Below are 21,879 nucleotides of genomic sequence, written 5' to 3'. Positions count from 1 at the left end.
TTATTCATACTGTACTTCACTTCTCTATGCTTCAGGCATTCCGCTTTCATCTTGTGATACCCCAGACCTGTTTCTTTGGATCCTTAACTACAAAAGTAAGAACCTCCCCTAACTAATTAGTTAGTATCGAGAGACTAAAAAATCATTAAAGTTGAGAAACAAAGGTACTCTTGCCGATGGAAGAAATTCCATAAATGTCCCATAGAGTCAAAAAGCTGTCTTCAACTTCAATTCACGATGGCACTCAGGTGAAGGTCAGACACTTTTCCTGACATGGCCTTCCGTACAATCTCTCTGTTCTGTGTGTGAATGCCGATTGGGGAATTCGAATGAAACATCCTCAATGGACGATGATTTCCATTCTCTTTTGTCTTGTTGGTCTCGAAGATGGCTGTCAGTCTTCAGTGAAACTGATGAGTACGGGAATCCCAATTTGCCTACGGGGCGCCTCATTCTGAAAGCATGGATTGCTTCTGAGAGCTCGGATCCCATACAAAGATGAAGGAAGGGATTTGACGTCACCAGCAAACGCAGAATTCTCAATCGCACTTTCCAAATCCTGTGGGCGGAGATTGGATGAGTAGTGTGCACCATCGGATTACTATACTATGACTGAGTCATATATTAATGGAAATTGTTTTCTTTGTAATGATAATGATGGTAGTCAGTCAAGATTGATCTGTTAGACGAATAGTCAGCCATCAGCCTCGTGGCCAATCAATCGCTAGTGCATTTTGTTTTACCTACCAGAATATTAGAATAGCAAATGGATTCTTCGTCTCAATGCCATGGTTTTAATAAGCATAAGGAGCCTGGCCTTGAACTCCCCTACCATTGGAATTGCATCCATGGGCATTTATATCCATTTAATGATTTTTGGTTAGAATTCCATTTTAGTGCGCAATAACTTTTTATTTAGTCCTCCCTTATGCCATGGGCTTTGTTAGCCAAGACTCGAGGCAGCGCATTTCTGGAAACTATAGAAATATATATTTGATTTTGAATTCTATAGAAATTTGCTTCTAAATCAGACTGAGAAAGTCAAATTCTTTGTTTGCATTTCGTTCAAAATAGTGTTTTCTCTTTTTTCCATTTTTTCTTTTTTAAGGCGGACTGGACCAACTCGCAGCTCATAGCAGAAAAATTGCTCATTCGATTCTTGCATAAGCAAGTCCACCAATAGTCATAGGTTTTTGATCCAAAACCTAGGTCGAAGAAGAAGACGAGACTGAATTCTGAACTAAGATTGAGGACCCGAGAATGAATATACATATATCTATATCTATATATCTACATCATTATTTAAATGGGAGTTTCAAAGTGGTCCCATCCGATAGGGCTTGAATAGTGATTTCCCAAACTCAGGCATATTCGGTCCCCATGCCTTCAACTATCTCTGCTGATCTTTTTTTTTAATCAACAACTAGTACCCCGCCGATATTAGAAATCAAGTACAAATGAGCCCTCTTATTAAGGAAAATCAAAATGATAGCCTTCCGAGCCATTCTCATTTCAAAAGCAAAAGATCACCATCGCAGAGACATCCTTACACACTATGCGGTTGGTTTAAGTGCATCTCTCTCCATAGAGGACGGACAACCATAATCAATTTCTCTCTTTTTTCAGCATGGATGCCACCCCGGAAAGTTTTTTAATAAGATTTGACAGACGCTCCTGGGCTTCCAAATACATTAGCCAATATGAGACGTAAACATGTCAGTCAGCCAGGTCTAAAATCCACTTTTCAGTCTTATTGCTTTCTTTTTGAGTCCTAAAAAAGAATTGCAATTATGGAATCCTATCTTAAAGGCCAGCCCTATATTTTATTAATCAAAATGGAATAGAAATTTCATGAGATGGGAATTAGTATCAGAGAGAGAAAGAAATGACTTCTCTGCTTGATAATTTTGTTTTTTGAGGCTCTTTGAAGATCCAGGTAGACAAAGGATTCGTCATGGGGAGGCAGGCAAGGGGAAAAGGGATGTTTGCTTTGGTACCTGTCAATCATTTTGAATCCCGCTTTCATTGACCTTGAAGTCTGAGAGAAGGCTTTTTCTTTCTATTAAAAGATCACAAATCAGAGGGGTGATCAGTCCTCTTTCAATCCTTCATCTTCTTATGAGTAGCCGCCACAGGGGGTCCTCAGTCTGAATCCTCCACTAGCATTGGACCAACAGTCAGTCTAGCTCTCGCTCTTATCCAATTTCCTTATCCTTTCAGGGCAAGGTCGGAGTAGTAGGCAAATACAATTTCTTTTGTTGCATGCGGACCCGCTTGTGAGACTGAAGAAATTGAAGCTAAATGACAATCTTAACCTACTTGCTTACAGGATCCTTAAGAAACTGTGGACTTTTGCACCTTTCTGTCTAGCTTGAGTTATATTTTAGTTCTCTCCCCTCGGCAAAGTGGATAGGAAAGAGTCTTGCTTCCATTCCACTAGCCAAGAATAAGGAGAGTGACTTTCTCTTTTGAACCTCTTAAGCTGACTTGAATAAAAAAGTGGTACACCCCTCAGAGATATAGGGACCGCCATGCTCGTCCACTCTCTTGATAAACAACTCGATGCATTTTCTCTTCCTTGCCGCTGAGACTGAGACATATCAAAAAGATCTATTACTAAAAGGAGATTGGGATCATCCTGTGGTTACCGGATGACGGGAATAACTAAGCAGAAATTTGGAAATGAGCACGAAATGTCTATAAATGAATTTTCTCATTATTCGTTATTTCCGGGTCTTTTCGTTGCATTCACTTACAACAAGAAACAACCACCAGCGTTTGGTGCAGCACTTGCATTTTGGTGCATTCTTCTTCCTTTCCTTGGTCTTTCGTTCCGTCATATTCCAAATAACTTATCTAATCACAACGTATTAACCGCTAATGCACCTTTTTTTTTATCAAATCTCAGGGACATGGTCTAATCATGAGGGTAGTATTTTATCATGGTGTTGGATCCCAAGTTTTTATGGATTCCTTTTTTGTTACCGGGGTCGACCCCAAAGCCATAATGTCTCAAAACGAAGAGGCTATAGAGAAACTTTGATTTTTTCCTTTGTCTCGAACTTCGTGAAGAACTCCATTCTATCTCTCCAACAAAAAAGTGGGGTTGCGCCCCAGTTGTACACTCCCTTCGTTCGGAGAACCCTTGTTGATTCTGAACTTCGTTCGCAAAGTAAGCGTACTTTTAACGGGCCAGCCCTTTTTAATGCGCCGCTTGACCCTGTTTTGAAAATGAGCTTTGCTCTTCTGGGCGCTGGGCGCTCCCGTGGTTCGCGAGAAGGAAAAAGGACTAATCTTTTGTTACATCTGGCACGAGATGAAAAAGAGAGAGCTTCGTCTATCGATGAACAGCAGATTGACGGAGCTCTTGGCATTGCTTTGTTTTTCTCTCCTTTCCTATCAGCGAGTTCCGATCCTTTTGTTCGAAATTTCTTCGTTCGTACCGAACCGCTTGCAGAATCAAATCCAGTTCCACAAGATCCTATATCAGCTATACATCCTCCTTGCATTTATGCCGGAGATGTCGCCAGTGCTATGGGCTTTGGGTTATGTAGATCAAAAATGATGAATGGGATTGTGGCACTCCACTCGCCGCCAATGCGGAAGGATGCTGCCGAAAAGAATGGAACGCTGCTTCGCTCTGCTGGATGCGTCGGATCCCATATAAGAAGCTCGCTCTTTACCTGATCATTCAAACATTTTGTGGGCGGCGCGCCTGCTCTATTGTTGCGTAGCAATAGAAGCCTGCTCATGCTGCTTCGGCGGCGCTTTTTCGCCTTCTCTTCGCTCTGGACAGGAGCGCTAATGGACACGGGGAGGGAGCAGGCGAAGCGTGTCGTTCGTAATGGAAAGAAAGACACCACTACTTCGCCTCTTTGTTGGACCGCCGGCGCGAACACAGTGGTCTCTGACCAGGACCAGGAACCAATTCGAATTTGGATCTTGACATGTCGGTTGTTTTTAACCATAGGCATCTCGCCAGGAAGTTGGTGGGCTCATCATGAATTAGGTCGGGGTGGATGGTGGTTTCGGGATCCTGTAGAAAATGCATCTTTTATGCCTCGGGTATTAGCCACAGCTCGTATTCATTCAGTAATTCTACCCCTTCTTCATTCTTGGACCTCGCTTCTGAATATTTTGACTCTTCCATGCTGTGTCTTAGGAACCTTTTCAATACGGTCCGGATTGCTAGCTTCCGTTCATAGTTCTGCTACAGACGATACACGAGGAAGATTTTTATGGCGGTTCTTCCTTCTAATTACAGGCATATCTATGACTCTTTTTTACCAGATGAAGCAGGAGGCATCGGTCCGTAGAACCTATAAAAAAGAGATGGTTGTGGCGCGAAGTACTCTTGTGCACCTACGTCACTCGGCTCGCGCGCAACCCCGCCCCGTTATGTTATGTTATGGAAGAATTTAGCTTCTTGCTGGGCTGGTTATTCAGAGCCAGCAACTGGCTGCCGGATTTCGTCCCGTCCGTAGCGCTTCGGAAGTCACTCTGGCGTGGCGCTGCTGGATACTTCTGATCAATAGGAATAGGAGGAAAAAAAGCTTATGATGAGCATCTATTGGAGTCGATCATTTCCAAGATCTAATTCTAGTTTCTTATTATGTAGTGGAAACGCCTCACAATCTTCAGTTTTACGCTTACGCTTAAGGGAAGAAATGTTCTTGGTGGATGCAGGCCCTGGTACCCCAAAAATTTGTATGCAAGATGAGCTTACAGGACTGCCAATCAAGCGAGCCACCAGGTTTGAGAATAAGGTGGGATCCAAGAATGTAGTGGCTGGTGAATCACTGATCAAAAAGCGGATTTTTGAGAGATTCTTCATCGATCTAGTGGCCGGTGAATCACTGATCAAAGAGCGAGCAGCCGCCAGGTTTAATGATTTTGTGGGATCCCTGGATGTAGCGGCTGGCGAACCGCTTCTTCTTCCACAAAGATTCAGATAAAACCGAGCTTGGATAGAACTGAAGAAGATTTGGTGAACGAAGAAAAAGGTCAAAGGGTTTATTATAAAAAAAATCAAAGGAGGTTATTCAGTAGCCATCACGGGTTTCATTACTTTTCTTCCATTCAAAAAAGATCTTCTAAAAAAAAGGATAGCGAATGATCGATTCACCATTGATAGCATTAACCCTAAAAGGAGGGATGAAGCACATGCCACCACATCCACTAAAGAGAAGGAAAAGAGAAAAGAGAGGCGCCAGGTCCAAGAAGGTATGGAAAAGGCATTAGAGGTTTGATTCGCTCAAGGTTTTGAACAACAAGTCAGGTAAACCACCAGTTAATACCAACCACGGTTGACTTGATTTTCGATAGATTGAAATGCTTTCAAATTCAGCATGGTTGTGAGATTAATCGTACCCACCCGGCTAGGTCACCTGCGAGACTCTCTAATATACTACTTTCTTTCAGGCAATGCAAAAAATATGGTTTCTAGTACCTCACTAACCACTGCTCGCGAGAAGCATGGGGGTAGTCTAGAAGCACGGCGGGAGTCTAGATAGAAGGGTTTTCAATAATGGTGGTTCGTTGCCTCACCGTAATAAGTGCCTTAGTACTTTCGAGTCTAAGGGGCGTGAGTTAGAGGCACAATATTCTTTCTATACAGTCAACTAGCAGCCCTAGCTAATTGAGCATCAATCACTATTTCTCTAAGTCATAACTAGTACCTCCCTTGTGGCGAAACCAATGGTTCACTTGATTTCTAAAGAACAGCTTTCGTCGTACGGCAGGGCCAAGGATATATATGCCCTTCTCTTCATTGCTTTCCTGATATGCGTAAGTAATCACCTTCGAAATGGTACCAAAAGGCCGGCTCAAATCGTCTATTACAGCCTGGTGGAACCTATTCTTCGACTACTTCTTCCTTCGACTAGCGTGCTTAGATAAAATACAACGGTACCTATATCGCTCGCTGTTGAAATTGTAGTTTAGGTGGACTGTATGTCTTTACATCTTCTCCGGCCGATCGGGGTCTCCAAAGTAAGCAAAAAAAAGGAGTATTGACAGCCATCTTATGTTGTTTGTCGGGATTCATTCTAACCAGAGTGAGCTCACGGACCACCTTCGAACGAAAGTGAACTCTCTTCCTCCGATCTCTATAATGGGTCTAGTAACTGCTTTAGCTGCTTGTCTCACAATTAAGTTGGTGGGTGCTTGGTCCATCTTCTTATTCCAAAGCTCCGAGATGAATTCAATCTTATCTTACTGGGGCTCTCCCCTTCGGTTTGAAGAAGACCGCGCATGCTTATTCTCAAACTGGTACACACTTTGGTATTCTACCCTGCATCAAAGAATAGGCCTCAACACTTTGAGTGTGAAATCCAGCTACTCTGCTATCGCCTCCTGCGCGAACAGCTTTCGAGTAAGAAAGTTCAAATGCATTTTTACACCTATTGAAGGAATTGAATGGAATAGAAAAAAAGAGTGGTATGGAGACTTGATATTGTACCAATACTGTAAAGTAGTACAGAGGATACTTCATATTGTACCAATACACATTCAAATCACTATCACCAATTTCTTACAGGATTCAGACTTTAATCAATAAAAGCGCGTACTATTTATTACCACCAGGAATGGAAAAAGAGTACTATGTGGATCTGGTGCGACTATGGAAAATGGAGCATTGGTACAACTGATCTTCACAGGAGAGCGGTATGCTTAAAGCCAAGAGTGCGGCTTAAGCACCACCTTACCTTAAGAGCAGTCAAAGCTATAAGCTGGTATATCACCCTACAGCAATTTTTAAGCTGGTTTGCCTCCACCATTGGATTTGGTTGCAGCTCGCACCGACACCTCGCAGTTTGTGTACAAGGTTGGTAGTCACACTGCTTACCTCCTGTTATATGTCGATGACATCATCCTTACAGCCTCCAGTGATGCTTTCCTTCGCCACATTATCGGTCTTCTTCATGAAGCTTGACAAGAACCTATTTTCTGTTTTCTTCTGTATCGGGCCAAAGGGCATGACTCTGACATGACTCTCAATGGCGCTATTCCGTCATCAGATAGCTCGGTTGCAGCTCCGGTTCCAGGTTTCGATTCCATTCGTTTCATAATTTCTTATAAGTGATGTTATGTTACATTTTGACTGAGGATTGAATAAGTTGGGTCATGAGAATGGAAGTTGAGTCATGTTGATACTAGATCCATGTCTTGATTATTCTACTTTTCCATTCCAATGCACGATACTATGGATTCCATTCCAAAGATTCATTACTGTGATTTTTTTATATTTAATTGAATTGAACTACCAAGATCTGGAATAGGTGGATATGTTGCAGAGGAAACCTACAAGGTATATATACTTTTTAGTTAGATAATTCCTCAATGACCAGGTGGTTGCACCATGTAAAACCGATTAGAGATCAGAGGATACAGATCTAGTTCCTTGCTTAGCAGAGGCAGAGCGGAGTTTGGATAGTCATGAGGTATGTCGAGGAATGATGGTGATTACACAAATAGATAATTCATGTGTTACGAAATGAAAGAGGCTGATAGTAAAACAATCAACAGTAACTAGTACCTTGCTCTAAGAGGCTGAGATGAGTAGGGTGCAGCATCCTACTATTGATGATCTTACCTTCCCTGGAAGGTATTCCCGCAGAGAGAAATCTTTAATTGAACTTATCATCCTGCCTGTCTTCTACTTCTCCTCCTCCGCTTATTGATATTACAATCGTATCTTATGCATTCTCTCCTGACGACTCGGCTTCGGCTCAAGGCCCCAGAGGGAGAGTATCATTATTGAGTTGACTAACTCCAACCTCGGTATAAAATTCTTTATCAGCGGGTTCGCTTTTCCAGAATAGAAATTTGTATGATAGATCTACGGCGGAGCCGTTTACCAATGTGGAAGTAGTAAGTTTTGACTGACCCAATACAGCACCCTTGCTACTACTATTATCCCTCTTTTTTCATGTATCGGCTCGGGGTATCGAAAAGCAAAAGTTCTATCTCCCCTGTCCATAGATTTAAGGATAGCGAGGCATACCAACGCCATGCCAACAAGAGGAACCATCCGGACTTAAAACAGCCGACCTACCCCTGCCACTTCTTCCTCTAAGTCAAGTTGATAGATTTCTGTATGAGTTTTCAAGTGCCATCTCCAGTCTAAGCGGTTGAGTTCAGTGATTGTATCGAACAAAAGCCCCCTCCCGGGGCAGGTACGCGACTGTCTCTCTTCCAAAGTGTGATCATCTTCTCCAGTCTCCCGTTTCCACCTATTTTAAATGGTCAGCCTGTGCGGCATCAATTGAATTTGAATTCTAAAATAAAGTAGACTTCCGTGAAGGAACCTATTCTCTGGTATCTGCTTCGGCCATCTCATCTGGTTTCGGCCTTCTTTGTGAGCAGCTCCTAACTCGCTCGACGGGGTATGATCGCTACTGTTGATAGGTCGATCGGAAAAGAATAAGTTCCAGGACTGAACAGAAAGAAAGTACTCTAACACTTTCTTCGCCATTCTTTTCTATGAGGAGCTCTATTTTGCTAATACAAATGTAATGCTACCTCCCTACGGCGATTCATAACTAGAAGAACTCGTTGGCACAACCAGACCTTATTAAAGGCCTCGGCCGTCTGATCGACTGAAAGATCTTATCTTGGAGTTCTAGTATGGGTCGTCGGCCCTTTCTCCTCCTCAGTAGGTGCAAACCCAGGTTCTGTAAATGATTATAACTGCCTTGGAGCTAGATAAGCAAACCTTCTTCTGTTTGAGTATGATGGATGTTACACCCACTGCCAGATACAAGCAAAAGCTTTCCAGCTAAGCTAGGAGTCAGAACGAACTCATGAAGCTATCCTTCTTCTTGGATCTCAAGATTCAAATGGAATTTTATCACCCCGGATTTTGGCTTTAATTTCCACTTTATACTTGAGTTAAGCAAGGCACCAGCATGGGAGAGAAGATAGCCCCTCGGGATCGCTTACTAGCCGGCCTGCTTGATTTATTTATGAGGTATCCAGATGGCACTGCACCGGCGAGGGAAAGGGAAGCTGATGAGAGGTAAGGGAAAAGTCCATTTAATGAATAGGTTCACTACAGACTGTACTATCTCTAGACCCCCTCTCTATACTCCCTCATAATATATGGATCCCCCGAATAATATTGATCCTCCAACAGCTGACATATCTTATCTAAACTCCCGGAAACCTGGGCATGGCTTTTTCGAACTTAGTTGATTTCGCAAGAAGCAACTTGAAAAGCACAAAGACTACATCTAAACAAACCTTACGTCTTTGTTCGGCTCATTCTTGCTTATCTCACCCTATTTCCTTACTTTAGCTTAGAAGTAGGCATATGGGAAGTTACACAAAGATGACTTATCAGTTGGCCTAAGCTTACTCGATTCCATTCTTTCCAATATCATATACGCCTAGTGAAATGCATCTATCTCCTCTCCTCCCCTTCTTTCTTTTTATCCATTTTATATACCTAGTCGAAGACTACTTCAGATTATAGGGCGGGCTTTTCTACCCATTGACATAGATGATCAAATAGACACATATTTTAGTGAGGAATACAATTTTATATTACCTTCCTTTGAAGAAAGGAGTAAAAAAATGTTGGTAGAATTTATAGAGCGTATAGCCCAACTGGTATCTAAACACAATGACGTGAAAACCGTTTACTTTCACAATTTCTCACGATTCGATGGTATTCTCTTAATGAAGTTTTTAGCAACTCATATGGTCGAGTACTCCATTAAACCTCTGATGAGGAACAATAAGCTTTACCAGTTATCTGTTTCTAGGATTACTCCATCTGGGCGGAATCAATTGTTGTTCAATCTACGAGATTCCTACACTCTACTCCCTAATAGTCTAGAAACATTGGCTAAGACTTTATGTCCGCACTTAGGTTCAAAAGGGTCAATAGCACATGACGAGGTTCAAGTGTCTTCTCTGAAGGATAATAGGGCCCAATTGTTGGATTATATGGAACAAGATATCCGTCTTTTAGCTGGTGTGATGCTTCGGGCTCAATAAATTTATTGGAAAAGGCTTATGTTGTTTGTCCTACTACTATTACTCGCCCATTCTTGCCATACAAAAAGCAAAATAATACACTACTTTTCCCAACGGGGAAATTTTTGGGTGTATATTACAGCGAAGAGTTGAAGTATGCCCGCAATTTGGGTTACCAGATTATACCACTCAGGGGTTACTTGTTTGAGGAGATGATTAGTCCTTTCGAAAGCTTTGTGTCAGACCTCTTCGCCAGCAGACAAGAAGCTAAGAAAAGTGGTGACGATGCTATGGCATATGTTTACAAGATTCTCATGAACTCGCTATACGGTAGATTTTTTAGAAATCCGGAAAGTACTATAACGGAGGTATGCAAAAAGGAACGATATGAGTATTTGATACAGAACTCCAATTTCATCTCAGGTGACATGCTAAGCGATCATTACTATATGGTCAGTTAGAATAGCAAAACAGGACATGTTGACAACTCATCTGACTGGAATCTTCCTACTAACACAGCTGTTCAAATCTCAGCGGCTATTACAGCATGTGCTCGTATTCATATGTACCAATATATTAGCAGACCTGACTGTTACTACACAGATACAGAAGGAGCTATTCTAGGAAATCCTCTTCCTGAAGATGAAATCTCATCTATGGAATTGGGTAAGTTAAAAAAGGAGCACATTGTAAAGAATGCATACTTCTTAGCACCAAAAGAATGCATACTTCTTAGCACCAAAAAGTTATACGTTACTTACACCCACTGGTGATATAATTCTAAAGCACAAGGGTCTAGAAAGACTTGGTTGATTATGAATGGTTTGTCTCACAATACGCCGATCTGTCTCGAACTAAGCAGGGCACCGTGGAATCTTCATTCAGAATAGATTGGCACACACTGGAAATAGCTAAAAAATGCTTACAAGTTAACATTGGAATCCAAGTAGATAACAAAAGGAACCCTGTGTTTGATAATAAAATAAATGGGTTGATACTGAACCTAAGTATATAATATACTTTGGTGGAGAATAAAGCACTATTCTAAAATATGAATGAAAGAATTTGCAGGAGATAAATGCTAGTATGCAGTCAGAAATAGCTATACTTCAGAATAATACAAAAGAAAGGGATCTGCATATATCACGTCTGGAGTCAGAAATGGCTATACTGCGTAAGAAAGATCAAGAAAAAGATCAGTATATTGCGAGTCTGGAGTCAGCATTTTATAAACTGCGTGAAGAGATAATCTCGAAGTCAGCTGATGATAAGCATCCAGAGGAAGCTGTTATGCACCCAGTTACACCACCCCCAATGGTCAACAAAGAGGTGCCCCAACCTACCAACAAGAATCCCAAAGATTATACCTCTAATATATAAATGACCCCTAAAGATAATATAACCTTTACAGATAATCAAAATAAGGGGTCTAAGAAGCCGAAGGGGAAGAAAAAGAAAAAGAAAAAAAGAGAGTGCCGATTCCTGTAGCAGGATCAATTGAACTGATGCCTGTGGCAGCACTATGAGTTTGGTGTGAGCGAAGCTAGCCTAGGCAACTCAACAAAAGTCAAGATGGATGATGGCATGATCTAGCAAAGCAGAAATTACTTAATCCCAATATTAGTACAATTAGATACAACCCTGTTCTCTTTGTCTTCGTTCATTCTTCATTTTCATGCAATTATGAATCATGTTTCTACTTATTCTCATATGGGTAACATCTTTAGAAACTAAAAGTTAGTACTGTCTTCCCATATACAAGTGGCATAAACAATCCTTTGACGAACTTTCTGGTTAACGTAGAATCTATGAGTTTTTTCTTCTAATTACTACTACTAACATTATTCAATCTGGTATCCAAGAATTTATTAAGCTCATCCCGCAAGCACATGTACACATCTTGGATTTTACCGTCTGAAGATGGAAGAAGATTCGTTCTCCTACCCATTTCTAAGTTAAGCAAGAGATAACTCATAATTTGATATGCACTCGCACTCGCATCTTGGGTCACTGGAACCTGATGATAATTACTCACTCCTTCATCCTGAGAAAGGATCTTGGCTATGAAAAAAAATGGATCACTAGCTTGCGCAGCAAATTGAATGAAACTTTCGTCCGAAGTAAACATTTCAGTCTGGTGTTCGTTATACCATTTAAGGGCATCATCTAAGTTCGAGAACTTTTGATACTTAAAGGCTGCAGCACATGCTAAGTGTTGACTGAGATTCTTTTTTTCCGACAGGTGGTTTTGTGCTTGAGGTTGAGGATGATCGGCAGAAAAGAGTAATAAACTTTTTGACAAATCACGCTCATGAAAATGCAATACACCTGAACGGTAGATTCTACCACGGAAGTCCATGAATGCTGGCAAATAGAATTGATAACCTTCGTATGCTGACGCAAGTCTTATTAAAAAATCTTCATAACTAGCCTGCTGCACCTGTTTTCATAATTTATTTAACAGTATGTTATAGCTACAAGCATTCTTAATACCTTTGACGTTATTGAAGTAGCACTCCCTCAATATGTCTGAGGCTTCTGTCGGATTCACGCGAGCCAGAGCATTTGGTAAAAGAAGCCCACACTCAACTAAACATTGACGATTCTTTTCCAGAAATCTCAAGAGCCTTTTGTTTATTTCAAACGCTTGAGACTGAAGCCCATTCAAAATATCACACATCTGCTTGTATTCTTTTTTATGTAACTTTATATAGAAGTGGTTTAAGTCATGGGAAGTTAATAGCCGAAAGTGATTCTAGATATCCCCCGTGGGTTTGCATAAGTAACCTCCTATCAGATCCAATAATGTATCAGGATCAGACCCCCTCTCTGCTGGTTGCCAATCCAAGGGTTTGCAAAGCATCGGAAGATTTAGTTTGATAGGGAGCAGATTTATGTTCAAATTGCACATAACATAACAAGAATTCTCTATATACCCTTGACCTTTCTTAAGAACCAGCACTGGATCTTCTTTTGTTACTCCCCTATCTGTTGATATATGTAGAACATTTCTTTCAATCATGAATTGGAGCAAGTATTTCCCGATATCATAATGACACTGAATTTTTTTCTTTTTCTCTTTTTTGCTAGCACCTTTGGGCTGAACAACATCCTTAACTGATTCTACCTTACTAGTGAGTACTGCTTCCACCTTACCACTACCTGGTGCTTTGTATTGTAGAAACCTTGCTTGTTCTCGTACAGTTGAATTAAGTTGATCTATAAATCTAGCTGCCTTAACTGCGGATGATTCCTGAAGAGTGTTGAATACCAAGCCTAGTACATGAATCATGATAGCCTCAAGCGTATAGATACCAAACATCTTAAGCATAGGTAAGCTACTTGGTAGGCAACCCTTTAGATATTGCTTAGCGTTAGGCTGATCTTTATTAATCAAGAACTTTACTATGTTAGGAGTTAATTTAAATAGATTATCCTCATCCAACTTCATTGTGCAATTTGCAATTTGATTCTGTAAATCTATTAATTCAGTATCGGAAAACACACCATTTTTATTCTTCTTTTCATTAATCAACAACTTTCTAACATCATCCTGATACATATCAACATTAGAAGTCTTTTTCGTTTTGTCAATATCCAACAGCTTAGCGTAGTAATCGTTCCAGAACTCCTTAATAATACGTGCATTTTGCAAAGATTTCTCATTCTCAATGCTATCATCATATGTCTCGGAACAATAAAATAGAACCTGCATACTTTTATTTGTTACCCTTACTAAACCGCAGTAAGGATACGAATACGACTTAAATAAACAACTAGAATCTCAATATAAGGAAAGGATCAGAATAAGTACTAATGCTCTGTATAATACTTTTCCCCGAGCGATGGTTTAGCGGATTCGGAATTGTAACCAAGCATCCTGGGTTCTATACCCGATTCAACACTAGAGCATGCAGCCGATCCTGGATACATAACTCTCAAAAGTGTGCAGTGAGGGATCTTTATTGGTAGCCAGTCTTTCACTTCTGCCTCTCCACTCCCATGCCTTTCTTGGTCGGACCAACCCAACCGGCGATTTCCGACAAGTCTTTCTGCTTAGAGCAAGAAGCGGAACCAAAATAAAGCTTTCTTTATTTTCATTTATGGATAACCAATCCATTTTCCAATATAGTTGGGAGATTTTACCCAAGAAATGGGTACATAAAATGAAAAGATCGGAACATGGGAATAGATCTTATACCAATACTGACTACCCATTTCCATTGTTGTGCTTTCTAAAATGGCATACCTATACAAGGGTTCAAGTTTCGATCGATATTTGCGGAGTGGATCATCCCTCTCGAAAACGCAGATTTGAAGTTGTCCATAATTTACTGAGTACTCGGTATAACTCACGCATTCGTGTACAAACAAGTGCAGACGAAGTAACACGAATATCTCCGGTAGTCAGTCTATTTCCATCAGCCGGCCGGTGGGAGCGAGAAGTATGGGATATGTCTGGTGTTTCTTCCATCAATCATCCGGATTTACGCCGTATATCAACAGATTATGGTTTCGAGGGTCATCCATTACGAAAAGACTTTCCTCTGAGTGGATATGTGGAAGTACGCTATGATGATCCAGAGAAACGTGTGGTTTCTGAACCCATTGAGATGACCCAAGAATTTCGCTATTTCGATTTTGCTAGTCCTTGGGAACAGCGTAGCGACGGATAATTCCGAATCTACATAGGTCTAGTCCAGGGGACAAATCAATAGGAAATGCTATTTGCTTCTTAAGAAGAAGAACTTTTTTGAAATGAAAGAGTTTCCACGGGCGTCGGATATCATTTCTTCAAATAAGGAAGAAGTGTTATCGAAGGATTTCCTTCCATTCTTCCTAGTATGGAAGAAGTAAAGAAAAAGTACTGCGTCTCGATCTATACGAAAGGGCACTGGTTTTTTCTTTCGGTTTCATTGATAGCAGAAGAGTACGCTAGCTAGCGGAGCCTGAAAACGCTTGCTTGCGCCCCACCCCTACGGAAACTATTGCCTATGCTTGCTGCTCGCTCAGTTTCAGTAGAAGGGAAGAAAAGATGGTCACTCCTTTTAGGAACATGGCGAGCCTTACTTATGACTGTTGCACTTCACTCGTTGCTCGTTCATTCACTTGCTCATGAACTCGCTGCTTCGCCAGAAGCGACTAGTCGCCTCCTTTCCTCCGCCAAAAGATGCTTAGCCAGAAGCGACGAAGGAGGGGAGCTGGGGAAGGCCGACGATGGCAATGAGGGGGAAGCTGTCGTAGAAGCTTTGCCCCTTGCTTTACATAAATTGTTATGAACTTACTAAATGACCTTATTTATTCTCCCGGAACGCTAGCAAATCTAATAGTTCCATCTGCTCTTCTTAACTTAAGAACAAAGGCCGCCATCCTTCTTATTCAGGAACCCTTTGTTTGAGGAGGGCGTATCCCCGGGAAGGGGAGAGTGGCCGAGCGGTCAAAAGCGACAGACTGTAAATCTGTTGAAGGTTTTCTACGTAGGTTCGAATCCTGCCTCTCCCACTTGTTGTAGACTTAAGAGAAGAGAAAGTAGGCGGAAGCCTAGGAGGGCCAACCGAGCGAAGCTCTTTTTTTTGCCGTGCCGTGAAGTGCAATTTTATCGTATGCGTTTTAGAGAGGTTGTCGAAAAAAGACGATCTATAGAGATTCCCCATCTATATCCAATCGAGAATAGAAGCGAGTCGCTTCAAGCGTCGGCTTGTAGTCTCTGCAGTCGGCACACGCACGCGCCCGCCATCATGCCTCCTTGGTTCGGGACGAAGCCAAGCGAGACATACGATAGACGAAGGAAGCGCCCACCCAGCAGGAGGGCTAAAACCTGTAGTTTTGAAGTTGCAAACTCCAGCTTCGAAGCTGGAGTGCTTTAGCCCTTTTTTAAGCAAGAATCACCGTCTTGAGCGCCTTGCGCGCTCAAGAACAAGCAAGGGATGAGCGCTTTGTTGCTAAAGCGGATACGTTTTCTTGCTGGGGAAGGCTAGTTTGATCGAGGATTGGAGAGGAGGGAGAGGTGGAATAAAAAGCTCGGGATGGATTTTGGAGTCTTTGTGCGAGCCGTATGCGGTGAGAGTCGCACGTACGGTAAGGAGGGGGGTTTGCATCTATACGTGTAGTGTGGTGGTTGGGCCTACCCACCCTATTTGTTCCATGATCTATGGGTCTACTGGAGCTACCCACTTCGATCAATTAGCCAAGATTTTGACCGGATACGAAATCACTGGTGCTCGATCTAGTGGTATTTTTATGGGGATTCTTTTTATCGCTGTAGGATCCCTATTCAAGATTACTGCAGTTCCTTTTCGGGCGGCTGTAGGATGGACGGCCCCCTATAGGTAGTAGGGTAGGGTGGGTGGTACCGCTCAGATAGCGGCCAATCCTCCTAACTGCGCGCGGGCCGGTCTTAGAGCGCGTGAAACTCATCACTACCTCGTAAGGGCGTTGAGACCATAGCATGTTACACAAAAGCGCCGCTTTCTCAGGAGTGTTGTCACACAGCTTCCCGACTAGAAGAGCTACTCGCTCTGTAGTGTTGTCACACAAGATAAGCACGCCGCCCGCCTGCTGGCCGGGCGAATCGAAGTTATCTTCCGGTCAACTGTCCACCCAGTCAAGTGCAAAAAACACAGTGGAATCACGCAACGCACGCTGCTGGTGTGCTTCCTGCCCACGAGGAAAGAAGAGCGACAAGGTTCAGATTTGACTGTTTGCAGCATGGGAGCTGATTACCCAAAAAATCCCTGGGAAAAAAGAAAAGATATCTCAGTAACGAAAACCATAGGAGGCTGTATTGGCGAGATCCAAGGGTTCACAGCAGCCCAAAAGAAAAACCGCCTGGAAGTCCGAGGACCTTTAGTACCGTACCGAACCAGCAGCCTTCGCGCCAAGCGACGACCGCCCTTGTCCCTTTCCTTTTTCCATTCAGCCTACTTCTTAGCTTTGTTCCGTCAGTCTAAGGCAAAGCTTAAGTGGTTTGCCTACCTTACCCACTTGATGAAAGGGAACGAACTTCGTTTCCTTGGCGGCTTTATGGATGGATTCAGTCAGAAAAAACTCCTTCCTTTTGAAAAAAGTGACGCTTTGCGTCTTCGCTTCCGAGGGTTAGGGTATAGGCCGTTTCGAGCAAGCTTTCGCTTTTTCTCCCGGCTTTCTACAACTTTCGCTTTAGCTTCCAAAGGCGACCCAATGACCTTTCCGGAATTGGAAGTATTCGTCGCCCTACCCTAAGAAAGAAGTCACTATAAAACTGCTTGCCCTCCAGAAGTACCAAAGGTGCGCGGAGCCCGGTGAAAATGAATATGTTTGCTACTGAAAGAAGCCTGCCTATTGACTAATATTCGTCTTTAGAATGAAAGTAGCTATGAAGCCCAATCTACTGTCGATTCAAAAGGGGGCATAGTCATATGGGTGGGATGTTTGTGGGGAGCTGCCTTGGATATGAGGAATTCCTCAAATCTAAAAAAAAAGAACAAAGACAAAGTCCGTGACGAAGATCTTTCTTTTCTATCAATAGATAGGAATGAGTGTTCGTTATAGGGGATAGGATCCATCTGCTCTCTCTCTCTCTCTCTCTATTTTCTTTGATGCAATTTAGAGAGAAAGAGCAGTGCGAATTAGAAAAAAAAGAGAATCGGGAGATGATTCCAAAATAGATACATAGACATCTAAAGTAAAGGGATGTATATATTATTTCTATATATATCATCTATCTATGAAAAAAGTAAACAGAGTTCGTTTTTGGGTTCCCCGAAGCCCCGAATGGATTGGATCGTTTCTGCTTCTGCCAACAAAATGAAGGCCTCGCCCCTTCCGAATGCTTCTCCGATCCTGAAGTTCTCTCGAAGAGAATAAGATGCAGCTCCCCCTCCCTCTGTCTTTTTCCGCTTTGCTAATCTTCCCCTCTAACGCGGGCCGGGCTTAGGCGGGCGCGGGAGGAAGAAAGAAAGTCGAAGAGCGTCTTCTCCTTTGTCCTTTTTTCAGTGCAACACAGGAAAGCACCTTCTTTTTGTAATCCCTGCAGCTTCCCAGAGGCTTGCTTTTTTTTATTGAACGCATTGCGTAGCTAGGACCCCTCCAATCATGTTTGAGCCTATGTTCACCCGGGGCCAAAAAAGGAGAATTCCGGAATGCCTGCCGACGTTCAGATAAGGTGCATATCCCTTACCACTAAAGGAAAGGCTCGACGAAGGGGGGGGATATTAGCTGGGTAAGGAAAACGCTTTCGGAGATTGAGATGTCGATTTGTTTTTCATCGAAAAGGAAGAAGGCCGAGGGGATAGCAGCCTTCCTTCGGGCTTTGCCTGCCGACGTTCTAATAAAGAATTCCGGCTCGGCCCGGGAAAGCGCTGGCAACAACATAAAGAAAGGGGTCCATGTAGCTGCTGCGCCTGCCCACTGAGCAGCAGGTTCGGCATCTACTACAAAAGAGAGAATCCACTTCAGATAACCACGTCTCTGCTAGGCAGCGTGTGGAATGGCCGAGAGCGGACCAAATGGATATATAATCCAAGCCGAGAGTGGAGTTATGTGAACAGCCGTCTGATGGAAAACAACTTTCACGTTCGGTTCAGAGAGCACTTTTTTCGTTGAGAATAAGTCCTTCCCTTTTGTGTGAATTCCCCAGCGGCGAATTAACAACTTGTGGGGCCCTATCTATTCAATCTCTCGAGCCCCAAGAAAACCCCCCTCTCCCTCGGACTCAATCTCTCTTTTGACTCTATATATGTGGGCACCTGATATCTATGAGGGTTCACCCACCCCGGTGACAGCATTCCTTTCTATTGCGCCTAAAATCTCTATTTCTGCAAATATGTCACGTGTTTCTATTGTTGCTTCCTATGGGGGTACATTACAACAAATCTTCTTTTTCTGCAGCATTGCTTCTATGATCTTAGGAGCACTGGCCGCCATGGCCCAAACGAAAGTCAAAAGACCTCTAGCTCATAGTTCGATTGGACATGTAGGTTATATTCGTACTGGTTTCTCATGTGGTAACCATAGAAGGAATTCAATCACTACTAATTGGTATATTTATTTATGCATCAATGACGATAGATGCATTCGCATAGTTCCAGCATTACGGCAAACCCGTGTCAAATATATAGCGGATTTGGGCGCTCTAGCCAAAACGAATCCTATTTCGGCTATGACCTTCTCCATTACAATGTTCTCATACGCAGGAATACCCCCGTTAGCCGGCTTTTGTAGCAAATTCTATTTGTTCTTCGCCGCTTTGGGTTGTGGGGCTTACTTCCTAGCCCCAGTGGGAGTAGTGACTAGCGTTATAGGTCGTTGGGCGGCCGGAAGGTTGCCATGAGTAAGGTTGGGAGACCGAAGGCAGTTTTCCGTGCACCGGACACGTAGCTTACCGAATCAGTTGCAACACAGATGGGAATGCATGCTACGAAAGACAGGGTCGAGTCTGATACATCAACCGTCGACTCCATATCCTTGTACGAGTCCACAATCACTACACGAGATGAACCTGGGTTTGGTGAATGGAAGTTGGCCTTAGGTGTAATAGGACTCCCAGTTACTGCGCGCGATCGTATACTGAGGTGCTCCCCGTCGGTTGTTGGAACGACGCGAGCCGGGCCGAGCCTCGATTCCTTTCAAAAAGATGAAGGGACAGAGGTGACTAATTCCCCATCTCATTTGGGGTGGAAAACAAATCGACATCTCGATGTGATACAGCCCTTTCCATTTTCGTTGGGAAAGAACGGCGAAGTCCATCCGAACCCTCCAATGAAGAAATAAGAGGAGAGCAAAGCGCCAATGGCGCGCGAAGCGCATGCAGAAGGGGCACGGAGAAATAAAGAAGTGTGGGGGAGAAGCAGCCGAGCTCATTCCCTTCGCTTCCTGGGCCCAAAGCAGTGCTTTGTTTCCTGGCCAAATCAAGGATTTGGGGCTGATTGCAAAAGATATCTGAATAGAAAGATAGATCCATCCATCTATCCAGATATCTAAAAAAGAATCGATTTCGATTTCATGAAACCTTTGATTCAAAGAACTGCGCTTAGCCCCCCGCTCATGAAACGGCTCTGCTGCAATGGATGGCAGAGGGTCCGTAGTACCCGAAGCACTGGAGTGATCCAGTAGCCGGGAAGGGGCCTAGAAGTGCCTACTACTACACCACACTACACTTGGCTCTACACATTTACAGAGCTTACCCCTGTCCAGTGTCTGGCAGAACGTTGGGGGCTTCAATCGTCGACTCGTTATCCCCATCTCAGCCCAGGATAACGGAGCCTGACTTATTCAGGGGAGAGAGTGGAGCCTATCGAAGCACTCTTGAGAGTAAGATCCTTGGCTCCTCTTCATTCTTTACAGGGGTCTCTGCCCACATGGAAGCGGGGCAGAGATGGATAAGATCAAACACGGGAATAAGAAGCATTTGAAATGCCTTTTTGATCATTTTGATAGAGGGGGATGGATAAAGTGGGCAAAACAGACTCACATTTTTCAATCGAAAAGATGGGTTCCTTTTTCGTCTCGACAAAGATAGAATCATCTTGAAAACGCTCCTAACCCCTTCGTAGGGCCGTGTATAGTAAGTGATCCGAACCTGCCCGGAGCGAGCCCCCCTTAGAGGCAAGTGAAGTTGGTGAGCTGTATGATGGGCAACTATCTCCTGCGGTTCGGAGAGGACTCAGCTGTTAGTTAGTACCCCCTTGGTTTCGGGGTGGACCCTTTCACTCTATTTTATTATATACGCTTAGCGAAAAGAATGTTTTTTGATAGACCTAGGACATGGATTCTATATGAACCAATGGATCGTGACAAGTCGTTACTACTAGCAATGACTTCCTCTTTCATTACTTCATCCTTTCCATATCCCTCTCCCTTGTTCGATCTTACTCATCAAATGGCACTCAGTTCATATCTGTAAGTTCGTTCGATCATTGACAAGGTTCAAAGAAAGGGTGGGCCATTCACCATGAAGGCTAAAAGCGAGATAGGCTTTACTGGACATTTTCGCTTACAAAGGCGAAGACAATTCCGCGTTTTTTCAGCCGATTCTCCGAAATTTAAGACAATTATCCTCACTCAAACTTCAAAAAGTCCTTTTGTCTTTTTCTGATGTAAATTCTGTCTGTCTCCTTTGTCCTTCCTAACGCTAGTCTAGTCTCCTTCGTTCCACTCGTCCTTGCTTTTTTTTCTTCTTCCTATCGGTCCCAAGGTCAAAGAAATAGGTTCAGTGGTTCGACCTCCCAAAGGTTAAAGAAAGACATCGGTATTAAGACCACTCCCTCCGGATGATGATATGTCCCAACCATCTATAGCCCATGGTTCGTTACTCGGGAATTCGGAGAGGTCAGATGAGATAGATGGGTGTGTTCAAAATGGAATGATCCCCTTTTCTCATGTTTGCATTTTTGTTGTCCACAAACAAATAAAGAGTCCGAAAAGACGTACGCATAACAGACTCGGTACCTAGGTCAATGGGTTCAGTGGAGAATTGTGTTACTGTAATAGCGAAGGTATCTATGAAATGCAGTACCAAGGTCAATGAAATTGAAAGGCACCTCTGACAACAGAATCAAAAGGGATTTGGCGGCTATAGACGACTCAAAGGGGTTTTCATAAAGAGAAGCTTTCGCGCAGTACACCTATTTTTCTATAGAAGTGAATGGCCCCTTAGTTGGCTAGTCTGATCAATCGGCAGGCTCAGCCTCTACGTCGTATTCTGATATAGAAAGAAAAGAACCGAACTCCTGGAGGGTGAAAGAAGAATCTCAAGTTGATACTCTGCCAAGGGATCTGTCCACAACTGGTACTTCACATGCCTTAGAAGTAGATTTGAATGAGAATGAATGAAATGAGCAAACGTTACTAGGAAGGTGAACTCGCTATCAAACTACTGCCTGCGCTAGGGGAAGCGCGAAAGAAAAACCAGTTTCAAGC

At 43.0% G+C, this 21,879-nt stretch overlaps 2 protein-coding genes, 1 non-coding gene and 1 pseudogene across 3 annotated transcripts; 3 read left to right on the top strand and 1 right to left on the bottom strand.

The window, feature by feature from the left end:
* Nucleotides 1-227: 227 nt before the first annotated feature.
* On the bottom strand, nucleotides 228-3,604 carry LOC123442290. Its single transcript, XM_045118312.1, has 2 exons — nucleotides 3,183-3,604; nucleotides 228-299 (listed from the first exon to the last, which is right to left on the bottom strand). The coding sequence occupies exons 1-2, from the start codon at nucleotides 3,507-3,509 to the stop codon at nucleotides 228-230; spliced, it is 399 nt and encodes a 132-aa protein (XP_044974247.1). The 5' UTR covers nucleotides 3,510-3,604.
* Nucleotides 3,605-13,829: 10,225 nt separating this feature from the next.
* LOC123445687 (NADH dehydrogenase [ubiquinone] iron-sulfur protein 3) lies at nucleotides 13,830-17,540 on the top strand. Its single transcript, XM_045122712.1, has one exon. The coding sequence runs from the start codon at nucleotides 14,085-14,087 to the stop codon at nucleotides 14,655-14,657; it is 573 nt and encodes a 190-aa protein (XP_044978647.1). The 5' UTR covers nucleotides 13,830-14,084; the 3' UTR covers nucleotides 14,658-17,540.
* Nucleotides 15,401-15,483, top strand: TRNAY-GUA. The gene has a single exon. It is a non-coding gene; the product is annotated as a tRNA-Tyr (tRNA).
* Nucleotides 17,541-18,490: 950 nt separating the features above from the next.
* Nucleotides 18,491-20,675, top strand: LOC123445688 (annotated as a pseudogene).
* Nucleotides 20,676-21,879: the final 1,204 nt, after the last annotated feature.

This window comes from Hordeum vulgare, chromosome 3H (genome assembly GCF_904849725.1).
Source record: "Hordeum vulgare subsp. vulgare chromosome 3H, MorexV3_pseudomolecules_assembly, whole genome shotgun sequence".
Lineage (NCBI taxonomy): Eukaryota > Viridiplantae > Streptophyta > Magnoliopsida > Poales > Poaceae > Hordeum > Hordeum vulgare.
Note: the sequence above shows the minus strand (reverse complement) of the source record. Positions and strands in the feature narration are given on the sequence as shown.